The 14,035-nt window shown below is 34.3% G+C and overlaps 3 protein-coding genes across 3 annotated transcripts in view; 2 read left to right on the top strand and 1 right to left on the bottom strand.

Moving 5' to 3' along the window:
* LOC119837009 (protein LTV1 homolog) overlaps positions 1-198 on the top strand; it is a 6,934-nt gene extending 6,736 nt beyond the window's left edge. The window contains exon 11 of the mRNA XM_038362488.1: positions 14-198. Within this exon, the coding sequence (XP_038218416.1) occupies positions 14-191 (178 nt within the window). The 3' untranslated portion in view covers positions 192-198. The remainder of the gene's footprint in view (positions 1-13) is intronic.
* Positions 199-684: 486 nt separating this feature from the next.
* On the bottom strand, positions 685-12,346 carry LOC119836937 (vacuolar protein sorting-associated protein 35). The gene is made up of 18 exons (XM_038362409.1): positions 12,220-12,346; positions 11,997-12,077; positions 11,745-11,865; positions 10,938-11,131; positions 10,561-10,689; positions 10,057-10,142; positions 9,145-9,337; positions 8,727-8,855; positions 8,511-8,615; positions 7,998-8,146; positions 7,099-7,318; positions 6,391-6,497; positions 5,563-5,731; positions 4,815-4,912; positions 3,665-3,843; positions 2,806-2,939; positions 1,674-1,847; positions 685-1,219 (listed from the first exon to the last, which is right to left on the bottom strand). Exons 2-18 carry the CDS (start codon positions 12,069-12,071, stop codon positions 1,061-1,063), a joined length of 2,421 nt encoding a protein of 806 aa, XP_038218337.1. The 5' UTR covers positions 12,072-12,077; positions 12,220-12,346; the 3' UTR covers positions 685-1,060.
* A 283-nt stretch (positions 12,347-12,629) lies between these two features.
* On the top strand, positions 12,630-14,022 carry LOC119837166. Its single transcript, XM_038362689.1, has 3 exons — positions 12,630-12,831; positions 12,917-13,161; positions 13,930-14,022. Exons 1-3 carry the CDS (start codon positions 12,702-12,704, stop codon positions 14,020-14,022), a joined length of 468 nt encoding a protein of 155 aa, XP_038218617.1. The 5' UTR covers positions 12,630-12,701.
* Positions 14,023-14,035: the final 13 nt, after the last annotated feature.

Genomic DNA, 14,035 nt, shown 5'->3' with positions numbered 1-14,035 from the left:
ATATAATTTTTAGACCAAAAGACGAAACGCCTGAAGAGAAAAAGGAACGAAAACGTCTCCTCAAGGAATACAGAAAAGAGAGAAGGATAGAGAAGAAGGCAAACAAAGAAGCATTTAAAGAAGAGAAGAAGCGACAAGAGAAGATTATGCTGAATAATAGAAATAATGTGCAAGGAAATAAAATATTTTAAAACGAAATTTTTGTATTAATTTACTATTTTCATATATCTTATGTACATGTGAAATAAAATAACAAATCTGTAATATAAAACATTTTATATATTTCATCTATAACTAATATGGAACTTAAATAACTAAATATAATATGAATTTAAAATATTTGTCTGCATACAAACCCAATATTATGATAATTTGATTTCATGTTTATTTAGTGACATCAAATAGTCTATAAAACAAGATGAATCTAAATAATAAAGAGTTTTTATATAACCTTCTAATAAAACACTTTCATTATATCGATAGCTACATCTGAGATTTCAAATCTTCTTGGAGATTGAACAAACCAAGTATTATAATATTTCTGAAGGTATCGTAAAAGATAAGTCATAAGTGCAAGCGAGATATATAGCACGGCAATGTGCGAGTGAAATAGCACGATTGACCGCCATTATAAACTCATTTCTTGTTATAAGTAGAACCAATTCATTTTCCCGCCATTTTTTCTTGTTGCTACAGATGAAACAAAATACCAATAATGAATGGATATTGCAATAACTTTAACCATTCAATGAAGAACACAGCGATTGTGCTAAATTGTACAAAGAGTATAAAACAAATATCTTACATAATGTTAATTTCATCACACACATATAAATCTTGCTTGTTTGCTTGCTATCACGAGTCCTGTAACGTGAACTAATAAATCCCGTAACGGAAACTAAAAAATTTCAAACAAAAACAAAATACTTCATATTACACTGCACTACTAACATTTATAAACCCATCAAAAGTAGCACAATCGTATCTCCTCCATCACACATCTACGCTCTATAAAAAAATACCATAGACAACAAATATTTTTTCCTTTATTTCTTTATTTTTACGACAACACTAGCCCCTCATACCCGAGCCCGTCCGGGTCGGGACACTCCATTCTGTTCTTGAGGTGCTGCAGTGTGTTGTGGAAGTGTTTCGTTATCTGCTCCACTTCTTCCGATTGGTCGAGGTTCGCCAGCTCCTCGCGGATTTTCTGTATTATCTGTGGACGTTTTTGATTGGCTGTTAGTTGTTATCGCTACAATATACGTTAGCAACAATGGGGTATGATGTGAGTATGGAATATTACATATGTAGCATATTAAATGTTTTTGTAAACAATATAATAAGTATAATATTTACTTTTCCTCGAAACATGAACTGTCTAAACTAATACATAAAGCTGAAGAGCTTTTGTTTACTTCAACGTGCTAATCTCAAAAACAACTGGGCCTATTTGGATAGAAACATTCAAAGCACACCAAAAAAAGACACCATCACCACCTCCACAGTCTATACAATTCCATTTAAACCCATACTACTTAATATCACTTTTACTATTTAATTGTCACACTAGTTCGCCTCAGGACAAAGGTCAGGACATCATACTAAACACGTGATTTTTTCCTTTTTTTTGTTTTTTTTTTTCATATTTTTTTTTATGTAGAGGCATTTACCGCTTCAATGAGATTAGTGGTGAGCGCCTCGTTGCCGCGTTCCCGCAGCAGCGCGTAGCGGCCGAGCAGCTCGGCGAGCAGCTGCGCCTGCACGCCGCCGTCCATGCACTGCTGCGCGACCCGCGCCGCCTTCTTCAGGCAGTCGAGCGCTCGGCTCGCTTCGTTCAGCGGCCACTGCGGACGGGGTGAATTCGTTTATAGCCAAAATTTTAAGATGATTAAATTTTTTTTTATTATTATTGTTATTATATTCATTACTTTAAACACACACACACACACACACACATATGTATATATATATGTGTGTATCTGTGTAATATAAAGATATATATAAAAGAATCACAAAAGATAAAGGGCGCCCCGTCTAGGGCCTAGGGCGTCCTAAATCCTAAATCCGTTACTATTTATAGCATTCAAGCTCACTCAATCTCAAACATTTATTTATTCAATTACATTTCCTATAGGACCAAGTTTGAATCGTCATATTACACAATTATAATATTCACCACCGGTTCGAAAGGCAGTTACAATAGAGAGGAGCCGGCAAGAAACTCAGCAGCTGCTCTTTTAAAATAACATAAATTTTACGTTTTAATACTACATAATATGTAACACTAGCTGCGCCCCGCGGTTTCACCCGCGTAAGTCTATATCCGGAATATCGGGATAGAAAGTTGCCTATATGTTATTCCAGTTGTCCAGTTATCTAGGTGCCAAATTTCATTGCAGTCGGTTCAGTAGTTTTTGCGTGAAAGAGAAACAAACATACACACATCCCTACAAACTTTCGCATTTATAATATTAGTAGGATTTACATAACAAATTCATATTGTATAACTTATTTTTAAGGGACTTATATATATGTAAATATCATTTTTGGTGACAATAAAATTTTATTATTATTATTATATTGGCGAAATTAAACAACTTGTTTTTAGGTTTTATAGCGTTAAATTTGAATAATAGAAAAAGCTACAACGGTTAAGGCAATTGACTCGTAAGTAAATTGTTCGAAAAATAATAGCTAAGGTTTGAAAAAACCACAAGTTTTGTAAACCTTGCGGGTCTTAAAAGAAAGATTTCACACTCCATACTATCTTCTGTTCTCTCCTTCTCACTCTCTCTCTCTCACCTGTTTCCCATCCTTAGCGCCCTTCCAGAATAGGTGCGCGCACAGCGCCACGGCTCGGCTCTGGTCGGGCTTCTTCAGCAACTTGCTCGCCGCTAGCGCGCAACCTGTGCGCATTGGCTCAGCATTTTCGGCGCCTACTCGAAAATGATAGATTAAATATAATGTTTTACTATTGTTCTGTACGACTGTAAATAATACAATAAATTGACGAACAAGAATGTTTATTTTTATGTTTATATGAAATTTGTTGTCATTTGGACATTCTCGAATCTAGAGTCGGGTGTCCATTTCGTATAAAAGACTAGCTGCGCCCCGCGGTTTCACCCGCATAACTCCGTATCCCGTATAATCGGGATAAAAAGTTGGCTATATGTTATTCCAGTTGTTCAGCTGTCTACGTACCAAATTTAATTGCAAACGATTCAGTAGTTTTTGCGTGAAAGAGTAACAGACACAAACACATCCTTACAAACTTTCGCATTTATAATAATAGTACGATAGGATAGTAGGATAGGATTAGTAGAAAGTAGTATACTATAGGATAGGATTTATTAAACAAAACATGTACTGAAATAGCAAATTTACAATTATCCTACATAGGACAAACCTATTGCCCATCACCAACGAGACAAAAGAATCTAGAAATTGACAATTTTTTAACGGATTTTAAAGCCGATTTATTCATTACATTATTTACCCGACGTGAGAGTCTCCCCGTGACCACGCTCACCGTAAAGTGTTCGAAACGTCGGGTTAATAATATAATGAATAAATCGCGTTTTTAAATCCGTTAAAAAGATTGTAATATCTAAATGTATAATACTCGCGTAAAATCAAACACGAGACAAAAGCAACTCACCAAAACAGTTGATCTGCTCAAACGTGGCTATGATCAGAGTGATGGCCGCCAATTGCGCTTTGCTATCGGATATCTCGTCCTCGTATAGCGAGAAGGCCTGCGAGAGATACTCGTAGGCGATCGTTTCGTGGTTCGCGAAACCGATCTCGCTGATCGCTAGAGCACCTTGCAAGTATAATCTAGACAAATTTTTCAGAGTTAGATATATGTATAGATCATTCTAGTTAAAATATCGAAAAAGTTTATATATGTTATTCTATTTATGTTCAACAAGTCACCCCTTTATATAAATACTAGCTGACCCGGCAAACGCTGTTCTGCCTTACTCTTATCCTTTAGGGGTATGAAAAATAGATGTTGGCCGATTCTCACACATACCCAATATGCACACAAAATTTCATAAGAATCGGTCCAGCCGTTTCGGAGGAGTTTGGCAACGAAAACTGTGACACGAGAATTTTATATATTAGATAAGACTAGCAAACCCGGCGAACTCCGTTTCGCCACCAGATGGTTGTATGTGAAAAATGATTTTCCCGCTTTTCAGTTGAATTTTTTCCTGAATTTTCTATGCTATAAACCTCACGGTGCCCGAGACCTTTCCAACGAATGCAAAACCGTGGAAATCGGTTCGTGCGTTCTGGAGTTATAGCGTCAGGAAGGAAAACCCGACTTATTTTTATATAGTAGGTAAGTTGTGGACAAATAATTCTATTCATTAGGTATAGTTAGAATTCTTCATTATAACACATACAATTATAAATTTCAATAAATATACTATCTTTTTAACATGCTTTAATTAGCTTCGTGTGAATGTTTGTATATAACCGACACATTAAGACTTGATTTAGGCACTTTAAACGGACAGATTTAATTTAAAATTAGTACAAATATGAAGAATTGGTAACTATATGATGACTATCTAAAAGTTGATTGATTTTAAGAGTTCAAAACCTATGTCAATATATATTAAACACTCTTTAATCATGGCATAAACAAAGTGTTTGTTTTTTTTTTAATTTCTTAGTTGATTCAGGATTTAAAGATTTTCTAAGAAATTAAAAAAACAAACACTTTGTTTATGCCATGATTAAAGAGTGTTTAATATATATTGACATAGGTTTTGAACTCTTAAAATTAATTAAATTACCTCAGTGGTAATTCAGCGAGTTCAGCTTTCACCAGCATACTGATAGTCTGATGACAAAACTGGAATATTTTCTGACATTTCTTTTCCCACATTTCGTCCTGAAAAAAAGAAATAGGGAAATTTTAGAAGACTATCTTAAGGCTGGCAATGTGAGCCGTTTTGATTCAGTAGATTCTGAGCAGCTGATATAATGTTTCTGCCGAGTTTTATGTGAATTTATTTTTATATGATGTATTGAACGCTCCTCCTGGCTCCGCCCGGATATCAAGGTTCCTGTTTTATTCGATGGGAGCGCTTAATCGGGATAAAAAGTATCCTATCAACCAAGTCAACTCATACCCTGTCTGTATACCAAATTTCATCAAAGGCCGTTCAGTAGTTTCAGCGTGATTAACGGACAAATATCCAAACAAACAAACTTTCACATTTAACTAAGAAACTAAGCCGTATAACATGAACCTTATAGACGAAAGTGAGCCAGATCGCGTTAAATATCATACAGTAAAGAAACAATATACTTAACACCTCAAAATTGAACTTTATCATCTAGGCCTTAAGGTTCTTTACGACGTGTACGTGTACACGTTGAAATCCATACGGTAATTAATTATTCTGCATTAACAGTTCAAAATTGAGCACTATTACCTGATGCTTAAGGTCCTTATAAACAAAATCGAATCGGTACATGTGGAATTCTATACGGTACTAGAATATTTTATATCAGCAGTTCAAAATTGAGCTCTATTACCTGGTCCTTAAGGTCCTTGTACACAAAAGCGAGCCGGTAAGCATGAAACACTATCGGCGGGAACGTGTGCTGTATGCGTTTCGCTCCACCGCCTTGTAGCGCCTTTCTCGCCGCACTGAGTATCTGGTATTGTTGGTCTGCTGAGTCCGATTTGAAGTGATGTATTAACCTAGCGAAGGGATAACATTATATTGATGTATTTGTGGAACTTGCTAGTCTAATTATTTAAAAGAAAGGATGTGAATAAAGCAAAACTCGCAAATAATACAAAGAAGTAATGTAAAATCTAATATTATTAATAGAAAATCTTATCTAAACTAAATGAGGAAAATCAAACATTTTTGTATGTTTGTTACATCTTCACGCAAAAACCACTGGACTAATTTTTAAAGTCATTTCACTATTATAAATCTGCAATTTCACTGAGTTACATAGGCTATATTATTTGTATCATGTTCGACGCCAGAGCAAACAGCCATTTAATATGAATTTAGAAGTTATGGTGAAACCATATATTTAAAATAATTCTCAATTTAATATTCAATCTGATATATAATGACTGTCATAATGCCATACCATGGTAACAATTTATTCATACATTCTGAATGGTACAAATAACATGGATTGATTCTTATTTCCTATAAAACAAAGTTGGTAAATGTTATATAGGAAATGGTGACCAGGAATTGCCTTAGGGCCCTTGATATTAATGGTACAAATAACATTGCTTTGTTGTTATTACAAAATGTAGTAGTGATGATGATATGGATATAATCATTATCATCCATATTATGGTGATGACGAATTCAGATCATTCATCATATATACCTGGCCAATAGACCCTGCTCCTCCATGAAATCTTCAGCGTCGCACTCTTCCGGCTGATCGGGCTGGTCCTTCACCAACACGTCCACCATGGTCAATACCGAGTCAACCTATAAATGAAAAAAATGTTTTTATTTTTTAATCGTCTGAAAAAAGAGGTTCTATGTTCGACTGTAAAACTTACAGGAGAGGAAGAAAAGCAGACAACGACACTTAAATAGTTGTTGTTTTTAGGTTTAATCTTAGGGTAATTAATTCTAAACGAAAATAGTTAACCACGATGCATTTTATCTATTACCTCATATAAACATAAAATAATACTTCGAATTCCCGGAATCTCTCAAAACATTGCCATCCAGGTACTACATAATGATATTAGTACATTATAGTGTAGATGATGCCAAAATGGTCTTCATTTGAGTATAAGTTAAGTAGAAAATGTCGATAACACTCCAGTGTTGAAGATATATACATGTGTGTTCTAGCACGCATACATATTTTCAACAAAAGTACATACCTAAAATACATAAATTACATGTCACCTTCTTTGTTTGCGATGGATTCCTTAAATTACTCAACCAATTTTAATCAAATATACACACCAGGTACAGTTTGATCCATGTTAAAAATATGGGATATATTACATTTTTTTATTAAAGACTACCCGGGTGGAGCCGGGGTGTAAAACCAGTTGTTAATATATTTACTCACATCCTCCGGAGTAGACACAGTAGTGTCGCTCTCCAGTACATCAGACACCAAATGAACGGCTATCATGAGCCTTCCAGGTTGATTCAGTCTATTGATCAACGGAGCATAATTCTGCAGCTTTATCAGCGTCAGTATATTCTTGTAGTGGTCAGCTGGAAGCTTTAAGATCTTCATGAGCTCCTTGAATACTGGCGTGTTGTGTTCTATGTGAGTTTTGCCACTGAAAAATTATAATAGTAATACTATTAATAATAATAATATTAGGGATAACTTTTGAGGCGAAGGTGGGATAAGCTGAGGGTTGAAATTTATATAATCACCATCAGCCTATATGTGTTCTGCTGCTGGGACACAGGCCTCCTATGAGGGTTTCAGGCTATAATCCAACACGTAAATCAATCAGATAACAATATATATTATCGTATCTTTAAAGCGATTTGCGTGAATATTTAATTCTAATTTCCTTCTACAAACATAACAAAAATAGATGTCTTTATTTTTATCATATCAAAGAAAAGTTACTTCTTTTGTGTATTGCATTTCTACCAAAGACATATTAAAAATTAGATTGCGGAGGCGGGATCACGGGTGGCCAAGAGGTTTACTACGAGCATTGAGCTAAGAGTGTTGCTACGGTTGGGCAAAAAGACGCGGGTTCGAATCCCGCTTCGTGCTAAAAAAACTGATAATCTTTAAATAATTCTCATTTATACGGCATTTATGCATGCTATAAAATAAAATTCAATTTGCCATAACAGAATTGTGTACAATTTTATCCCACATTACCCACTTTGGGAAAAAATGTACAAATTTCTTTACATTTAATTTGATAGAACAGAATTTTGCACATTTTTTTCCCAAACTACCCACAGACTTACTAAAATTTTCCCATCACGTACCTAGTCTGCTGAATATCAGCACAGATCCGGTCCGTGTGGGCCAATACTCGATCTACATAGCTGAGCTTGTCCGGATGACAGCGCTGTGCCAACTTCAGCAGAGCCAGTTGCAGCGACAGCATGTCTTCTGGCGGCATGTCTGTACGACTCTGGAAATTATAAAATAACAATTTAAATCACATAATAATAATAATTTAAATCGGGTTTGGTTTCTAAATAATTGCAATGTAAATTTATACCTTTCTGAATTATTCTATTCCAATATTTTCATGTTTCTTATTAAAAATATAAATAAAACGACAAAATATACATATCTTTGTTCGACTTTATTTCTAGACAATAGCATTTTAAAAGAACAACTAGTGTTATAATTTGAATTCTGACAATTGGGCAAAAATTCCAAATTCCAACCAATTCCATCAGGTCAATCATCAGGGCAATAGAGGACAATAAAAGGAACACTCACACAAACATTCAACTCTATACAAATAGTTATATTATATTGATATTTACCTGAGTAATAGCCGCCACCTGGTCAGAGAATACTTCAAACAATTGCACCTCTTGTTCTTTACCATCCTCTAAAACCACGCTCAGGTTTATGTTACCTTCGTTTCTCTGTAAAAGAATTAATTGAATTGATATAAAATATAATATTTGAACAGAAAGCAGATTAGTTCACATTTCTTTAAATAAAAAGCATACAGGTAAACTAAACTATTTTCTCACCTGACTATATGCAGCTAAGCGTTCAATAAGAGCAATGATTATGTTCTTTATATTGACTCCCGGTTGTAGTTCGGCACACGACTTGAGGAATGGCTGAAGGTTCGCCAAGTGGAATTCGTCAGGGAATACCTGTCACATAAAAAATTATATTATTCTGATAATTAAAGACTTTTCAACGAGTTTAAAAGGCGATTTATAAATAACACTATTTATCCTGACGTTTTATATACTTTAAAATAAACATGGTCACAGGGAGTCTCCCCATATAGTGTAATGAATGAAATAAGCTTCTTAAACATATAATTGGTATGACAAATTAATCTTTGATTTTTAAACGTAAAATACTCGCGTAATACTCACCCTCAAATTTCCTGCTATAACTATACAATATACTACTATAGACCCAACACCCACTCACCTGTATAATACACTCCATGAGATACTCCTGCGCTATGGCATCTCTACAACTGACCACTTGCTCCAGTATCCCCGGCAGCACCAGCCGCCTGTAATCTTCCACTCCGACCGACTCCAGTTGCGACAATCGCACCAGGTTTGTACCAACGAGGATACGTAATTCGGAACGTTCGCGTTCACGGCGTTCTTTGTCCCTGAAAAAAGTATCTCATGTAATAAAAAGTTAAAAAAAATTTTGAAGTTTCATCTACGTGGTTAATGTACATTTTTTTCTTTCTGGGTGCAATTTAAGGCTAAGTTCAGATGAACGCGCGGTACAAGATCCAAAAATATGAAAGTAAACAGTTAAGTATCGTCTACATCACCGCTCGAAACCGCGCGCCGCGCTCCGACACGCGCGCTAGTTCTTGTACCGCGAGTAACTGCACGGTACCGCGCGGTTCAACTTCTACGAACCTGTACCGACCAGTTCAATTGATCCGCGCGCGTTGAGACGGATACACGCATAGATTCAGGAAAAAATCACCACCGAAGCCAGACTGCCCCGCGTACAAATGCCGTCATGTGAATGCTACTACCGCGCGGAGACGCTCGGCGCCGCGCGTTCATCTGCACTTAGCCTAAGCAAAGCCAACACGCTAACGCTTCGACAACTGTTTGAGTATATCTCTCCAGAAATTGATAAATTTATACATATGGTGAAGCTAACCAACATAGCAAAAGAAACAAAGCTAAATGATGAAATTTCTAAGGTCCTCTGAAAGAAAAACGTATCATTTCTTACTACTAATACAGTAGTAAAACCTTTACCCTTACTCAGGAGACAGTAGACAGACGAAGAGTAAGTGCAGAGGGCTAAAAATGTCAGAATAAAATCAAAATACAATATGGATATCAGAAGCAATTCAAATACCTGGAGTGGCCTTGATGCTGCATTCGCACCCACAATTTATTCATTTCAGCAAAGTTCATTAACACGAAATCAATTGCGTCGCGAACCTAAAATAAATAATTATTGTTGTATAATGATAAGGACGATGTTAATGTTAATTTTTTTAATACTTCATTAGACTTGAACTTAGAATGGATTTTTTTTTTTATTTGATTAATTCACTAATGTAGTATTTATACTAGACTCTCTGAATTAAATAACTAATGTTTCAGATAGGTATTAAAGGAGTCAAAATAACAAATTGACATATGACGTAATATGTAATATATTTGGCTAAATTAAGTTCAGTTTTTTGGTTCCATTCAATCCAAAAACGCATTTAAAGTTTTTAACTGACATTACATATCAGACTGCTCAATTTAGTTGATAAATTTTATGTAAAATATTGAATGTTTTTTTGTTATTACTAATTCCAACATAATAAATACACACTAACAGAATATACATAAAGGAAATTAAACTCACAGTGCCTTCATTTTCATTAGCTGCCTCAATGGTATCGGGTAAAATGTTCCTGGTACACTGCAGCAAATAGTTTCTTAGGAAAAGCCCACGCAACGGATGTTGGACCCCACGGCACATCTCAACCAGATCCTATTAGAAATAGTATTTGATATATGTTAAATAAACTTTATTCGATATAAAAAAATTTAAAAATTTATTTTAATAGTTTATACCCACTAATGTGGGACAAAAGGGAACATAAGTATTTACATTGTTGAGTAGAGAAGAAATGGATGCATGTACAAGACTTTGTTGCAAACAGACAAAAAAATTTGCTGTACTATGATAAAATGTACTTAAAACATAAAGTTGAGAAAAAATTTAAAAATATATGATACCTTCAATAGATCTCTCCTAAGATTAGTACTAGTCTTTATATAAACCAGTCCTACAGTTATCAGCAAGTACAGTCGGGGCACAATGTTGCCAGCATATTGCACTAGTTCATAAAGATCAGCCACTTTACGTCCCTTCTGGAACTCCTCAAGCAGGTACAGTTCTAAATGACGCAGCTCATCCGTTATAGCCATGTCTGTTTGATAGCTAAGGATACTAAAGTATGCTGAGATTTCATAACTACATATATTAAAGTTGAGACATTGCTTCTTCACCCACAAATTCTTTCCGCATACAGAGAATCTTTGAAACAACTGTCCAGCTATGGTGTTCCCAAACAATTATGACATTGGGACCTTCAAGAAGAGTGTTTATATGTCACTTAAAGACTGGCAAAACACCTGTAACATTTCTAGTGTTACAAGAGTTTATAGGCGGTGGTGACCACTTAACATAAGGTGGCCCACCTACTCTTTTGCTTGTTCTGCCATAAAAAAAAGAGAGCATTCATTTCATTTTTACAAGATTTCAAAGTAAATCCAGAGTAAAGTTTCGAATGGGATAATTGAAATATATACATATTTTTCATCAAAAAATAAATTCTAAAGATAGTGGAATTGAAATGAATATTGTAATATCAAACAAATAAAATTTTAATTATCATAAAAATCTGCCTGAATCATACTGTTATACTCTTTATTTAATTACCAATACATTTGAGGAACATTTACACTTTATAATAGGATTAACACAGTAGGTGTACACCACACTCAAAACCACTTATTTATAGTCGTAAATAAAAAGGATACACAGTTCGTAGTAGCTTTTAGGTGACAGCAGAGAAGTACGAAGCTCTCCTAGCATTGTGGAAGCATGCTTTAGTGCATCCATCAGCTTTGATTTGTCCAAACATCTTTTCATTTGAAATGCCTGAAATTTTGTTAAATATTTATTTACCATGAATTATATGCATTCTTAAAACATACTTATTCCGCTACGATAAATTTTACCTTGTACACCAGAATCAATATAAAAAAAAACAAAACATGTATTGTAAATACCTGTACTTTTACAACATTTAAAGCTTCTTCAAGAAGCTTCTCCTGCTCCTCAACTGGCGAAGCTTGATTCGTCATCTCCGCCTTAACAAAATTCTAATTGTTAATAAAAATTCAACAAAAACAGGATATCTGTTATGGAGTGCGATTATGTGACAAAATAACATTCGTAAGATTTGATTCATTTGTCCGTCTAAAGAAAGTACTCAATATTCATAGTCCTTACCTGATTTCGATAAATGTTATAAATATCGAAAATTTTGGGGTAATTTATAGATAATTTCTATATAAATTGGTAAATTGATCAAGTTCGGTGGGTGTAATTTACTCAACTTGTTTGACGAGTAATTGACATTGACAATTCATATTAAGGAGACTTTAGTTGCCCATTTACAACTCTACACGCAGAAAATTGTTTTCTGTGTAAATATCTACCAAGGTACCATATGACTTATGCAGACGTTATTATTATTTTTTTTTCTAACATGTGTCATACCCGAATAATTACATAATAAATAGTAAAAACGAGCGTACCTACTATATAAATGAGTTAACAATCAAGACATTGTTTCGTGGCTCGTACTACGTTTAGCTGTTTATGAATGGTCATATTATTAATGCGTATCCAGTGTCAATTTGACATTGACAATTTTAAAACAGTAGAAAATGTTTTGGTCCTTGAAAAATTGATAAAATAATTAAAGTATAATGGACAACAAACCTAATCTAAGTCAATACTTCGGTGCTTCAGAAGTTCCACCAGCTTCACAGTTTTTCGATGAGATCGGGACTTCACCGTCCGAAATGATACAGAGTGTTTATTTAGGTGATAATGAAGGTAAATGATCACTTATAAACGTTAAATTTATCGTAAGAAAAATGTGATATGAAAGAATGATTACTAACATAGTTAGGTATTTCAGCATCGACTGGTATTCTCGGGCAAAATATGAGTGCTTCATACAGTCAGCATAAACTCACGCAGGAGGTTCCTTCTACGAATCTCCTCCCGACTGTGAGTGGTTCTACTGCTATCCCAGTTACGAGTCTACCTGATCCTTCCACATTCTTTGATACTATAGGGCCTGAACCGCAAATTGGACCTGTTAAAAGTAATCCTGTATCGACAGCTATAATAACAGAAGCGTTGGATGGATTGAGTATAAAGGTAACAAATATGATCAAAGTTACTGTTTTAGAAGCATAATTTCCATTTATATAGCAATGCTTTTCCAAGTAATAGTGTTTCAGACATTTACCTATTTATTTAACGATTCATTGTACAACATAAATTGACAATGTGATTACTATATTTATTTTATTCTAATATTATATAGCTGAAGAGTTTGTTTGTTTGAATGCACTAATCTCAGTAACTACTGGACTGATTTGAAAAATTCTTCCAGTGCTAGGCCAATTATTGAGGAAGGCTATATATATGTTATAAAATGCAATTATTAATCACAATTGAGTAAATGTTAATTGTTATAAATAAATGTTATTTGGGTGAAAAGTAAAGTAATAAACAACACAAAAAACCTAAATGATAGTAAGAAAGGGAATACATAATATTAATTTAAAGAAAAAGCTGAAATAGGGAAGTGTTTATATAAAAGTGTTTTAAAGGATTTTATAGAGGTAGCTTGTCTCATATCTCGTGGCAAAGTATTCCAAAGTCTGATAGTGCTTACAACATATTACATTAGATATTTCCATTATTCCTCACACATTTTATTTGCACTAAGTATGATGAATTTCACAATGATAAATTTGATGTGTTTTTAAAGTCTTGGTACAAATAAATCATCATCGTATCTTTATGTCATTACATTAAAATGGAGCTGTATTAGACTAAACTTTATGAGTGTTGTATAGAAAGATTAAATTAATTAAAATATCTCCTGATTATAACAATGATACTTTATTTGAACAATAGAATCAACCAGTGGACAAAGAAGCAGACAGAAGAAGAGATGCCTGGATACCCAATGAAGAAGCTAAAAAAACTTTATTAAAGGTTTGTATTTAATTATATATATATA

The sequence above is a fragment of the Zerene cesonia genome, chromosome 26 (genome assembly GCF_012273895.1).
Source record: "Zerene cesonia ecotype Mississippi chromosome 26, Zerene_cesonia_1.1, whole genome shotgun sequence".
Taxonomy (NCBI): Eukaryota; Metazoa; Arthropoda; class Insecta; order Lepidoptera; family Pieridae; genus Zerene; species Zerene cesonia.
The sequence above is the reverse complement of the archived record's forward strand: the minus strand, read 5'-3'. Positions and strand labels throughout refer to the sequence as shown.

Bases quoted from the DNA above. Each gene is read 5' to 3' on its own strand.
- LOC119837166 (XM_038362689.1), top strand. From the start codon at position 12,702: ATGGACAACAAACCTAATCTAAGTCAATACTTCGGTGCTTCAGAAGTT. The intron at 12,832-12,916 runs GTAAATGATCAC...TAGGTATTTCAG, and splicing joins TTATTTAGGTGATAATGAAG to CATCGACTGGTATTCTCGGG. The intron at 13,162-13,929 runs GTAACAAATATG...TTTGAACAATAG, and splicing joins TGGATGGATTGAGTATAAAG to AATCAACCAGTGGACAAAGA.
- LOC119836937 (XM_038362409.1), bottom strand. From the start codon at position 12,071: ATGACGAATCAAGCTTCGCCAGTTGAGGAGCAGGAGAAGCTTCTTGAA. The intron at 8,616-8,726 runs GTGAGAAAATAG...ATTCTTTTACAG, and splicing joins GCTTAGCTGCATATAGTCAG to AGAAACGAAGGTAACATAAA. The intron at 5,732-6,390 runs GTATATATGATG...TCCCTTCGCTAG, and splicing joins GAGCAGGGTCTATTGGCCAG to GTTAATACATCACTTCAAAT.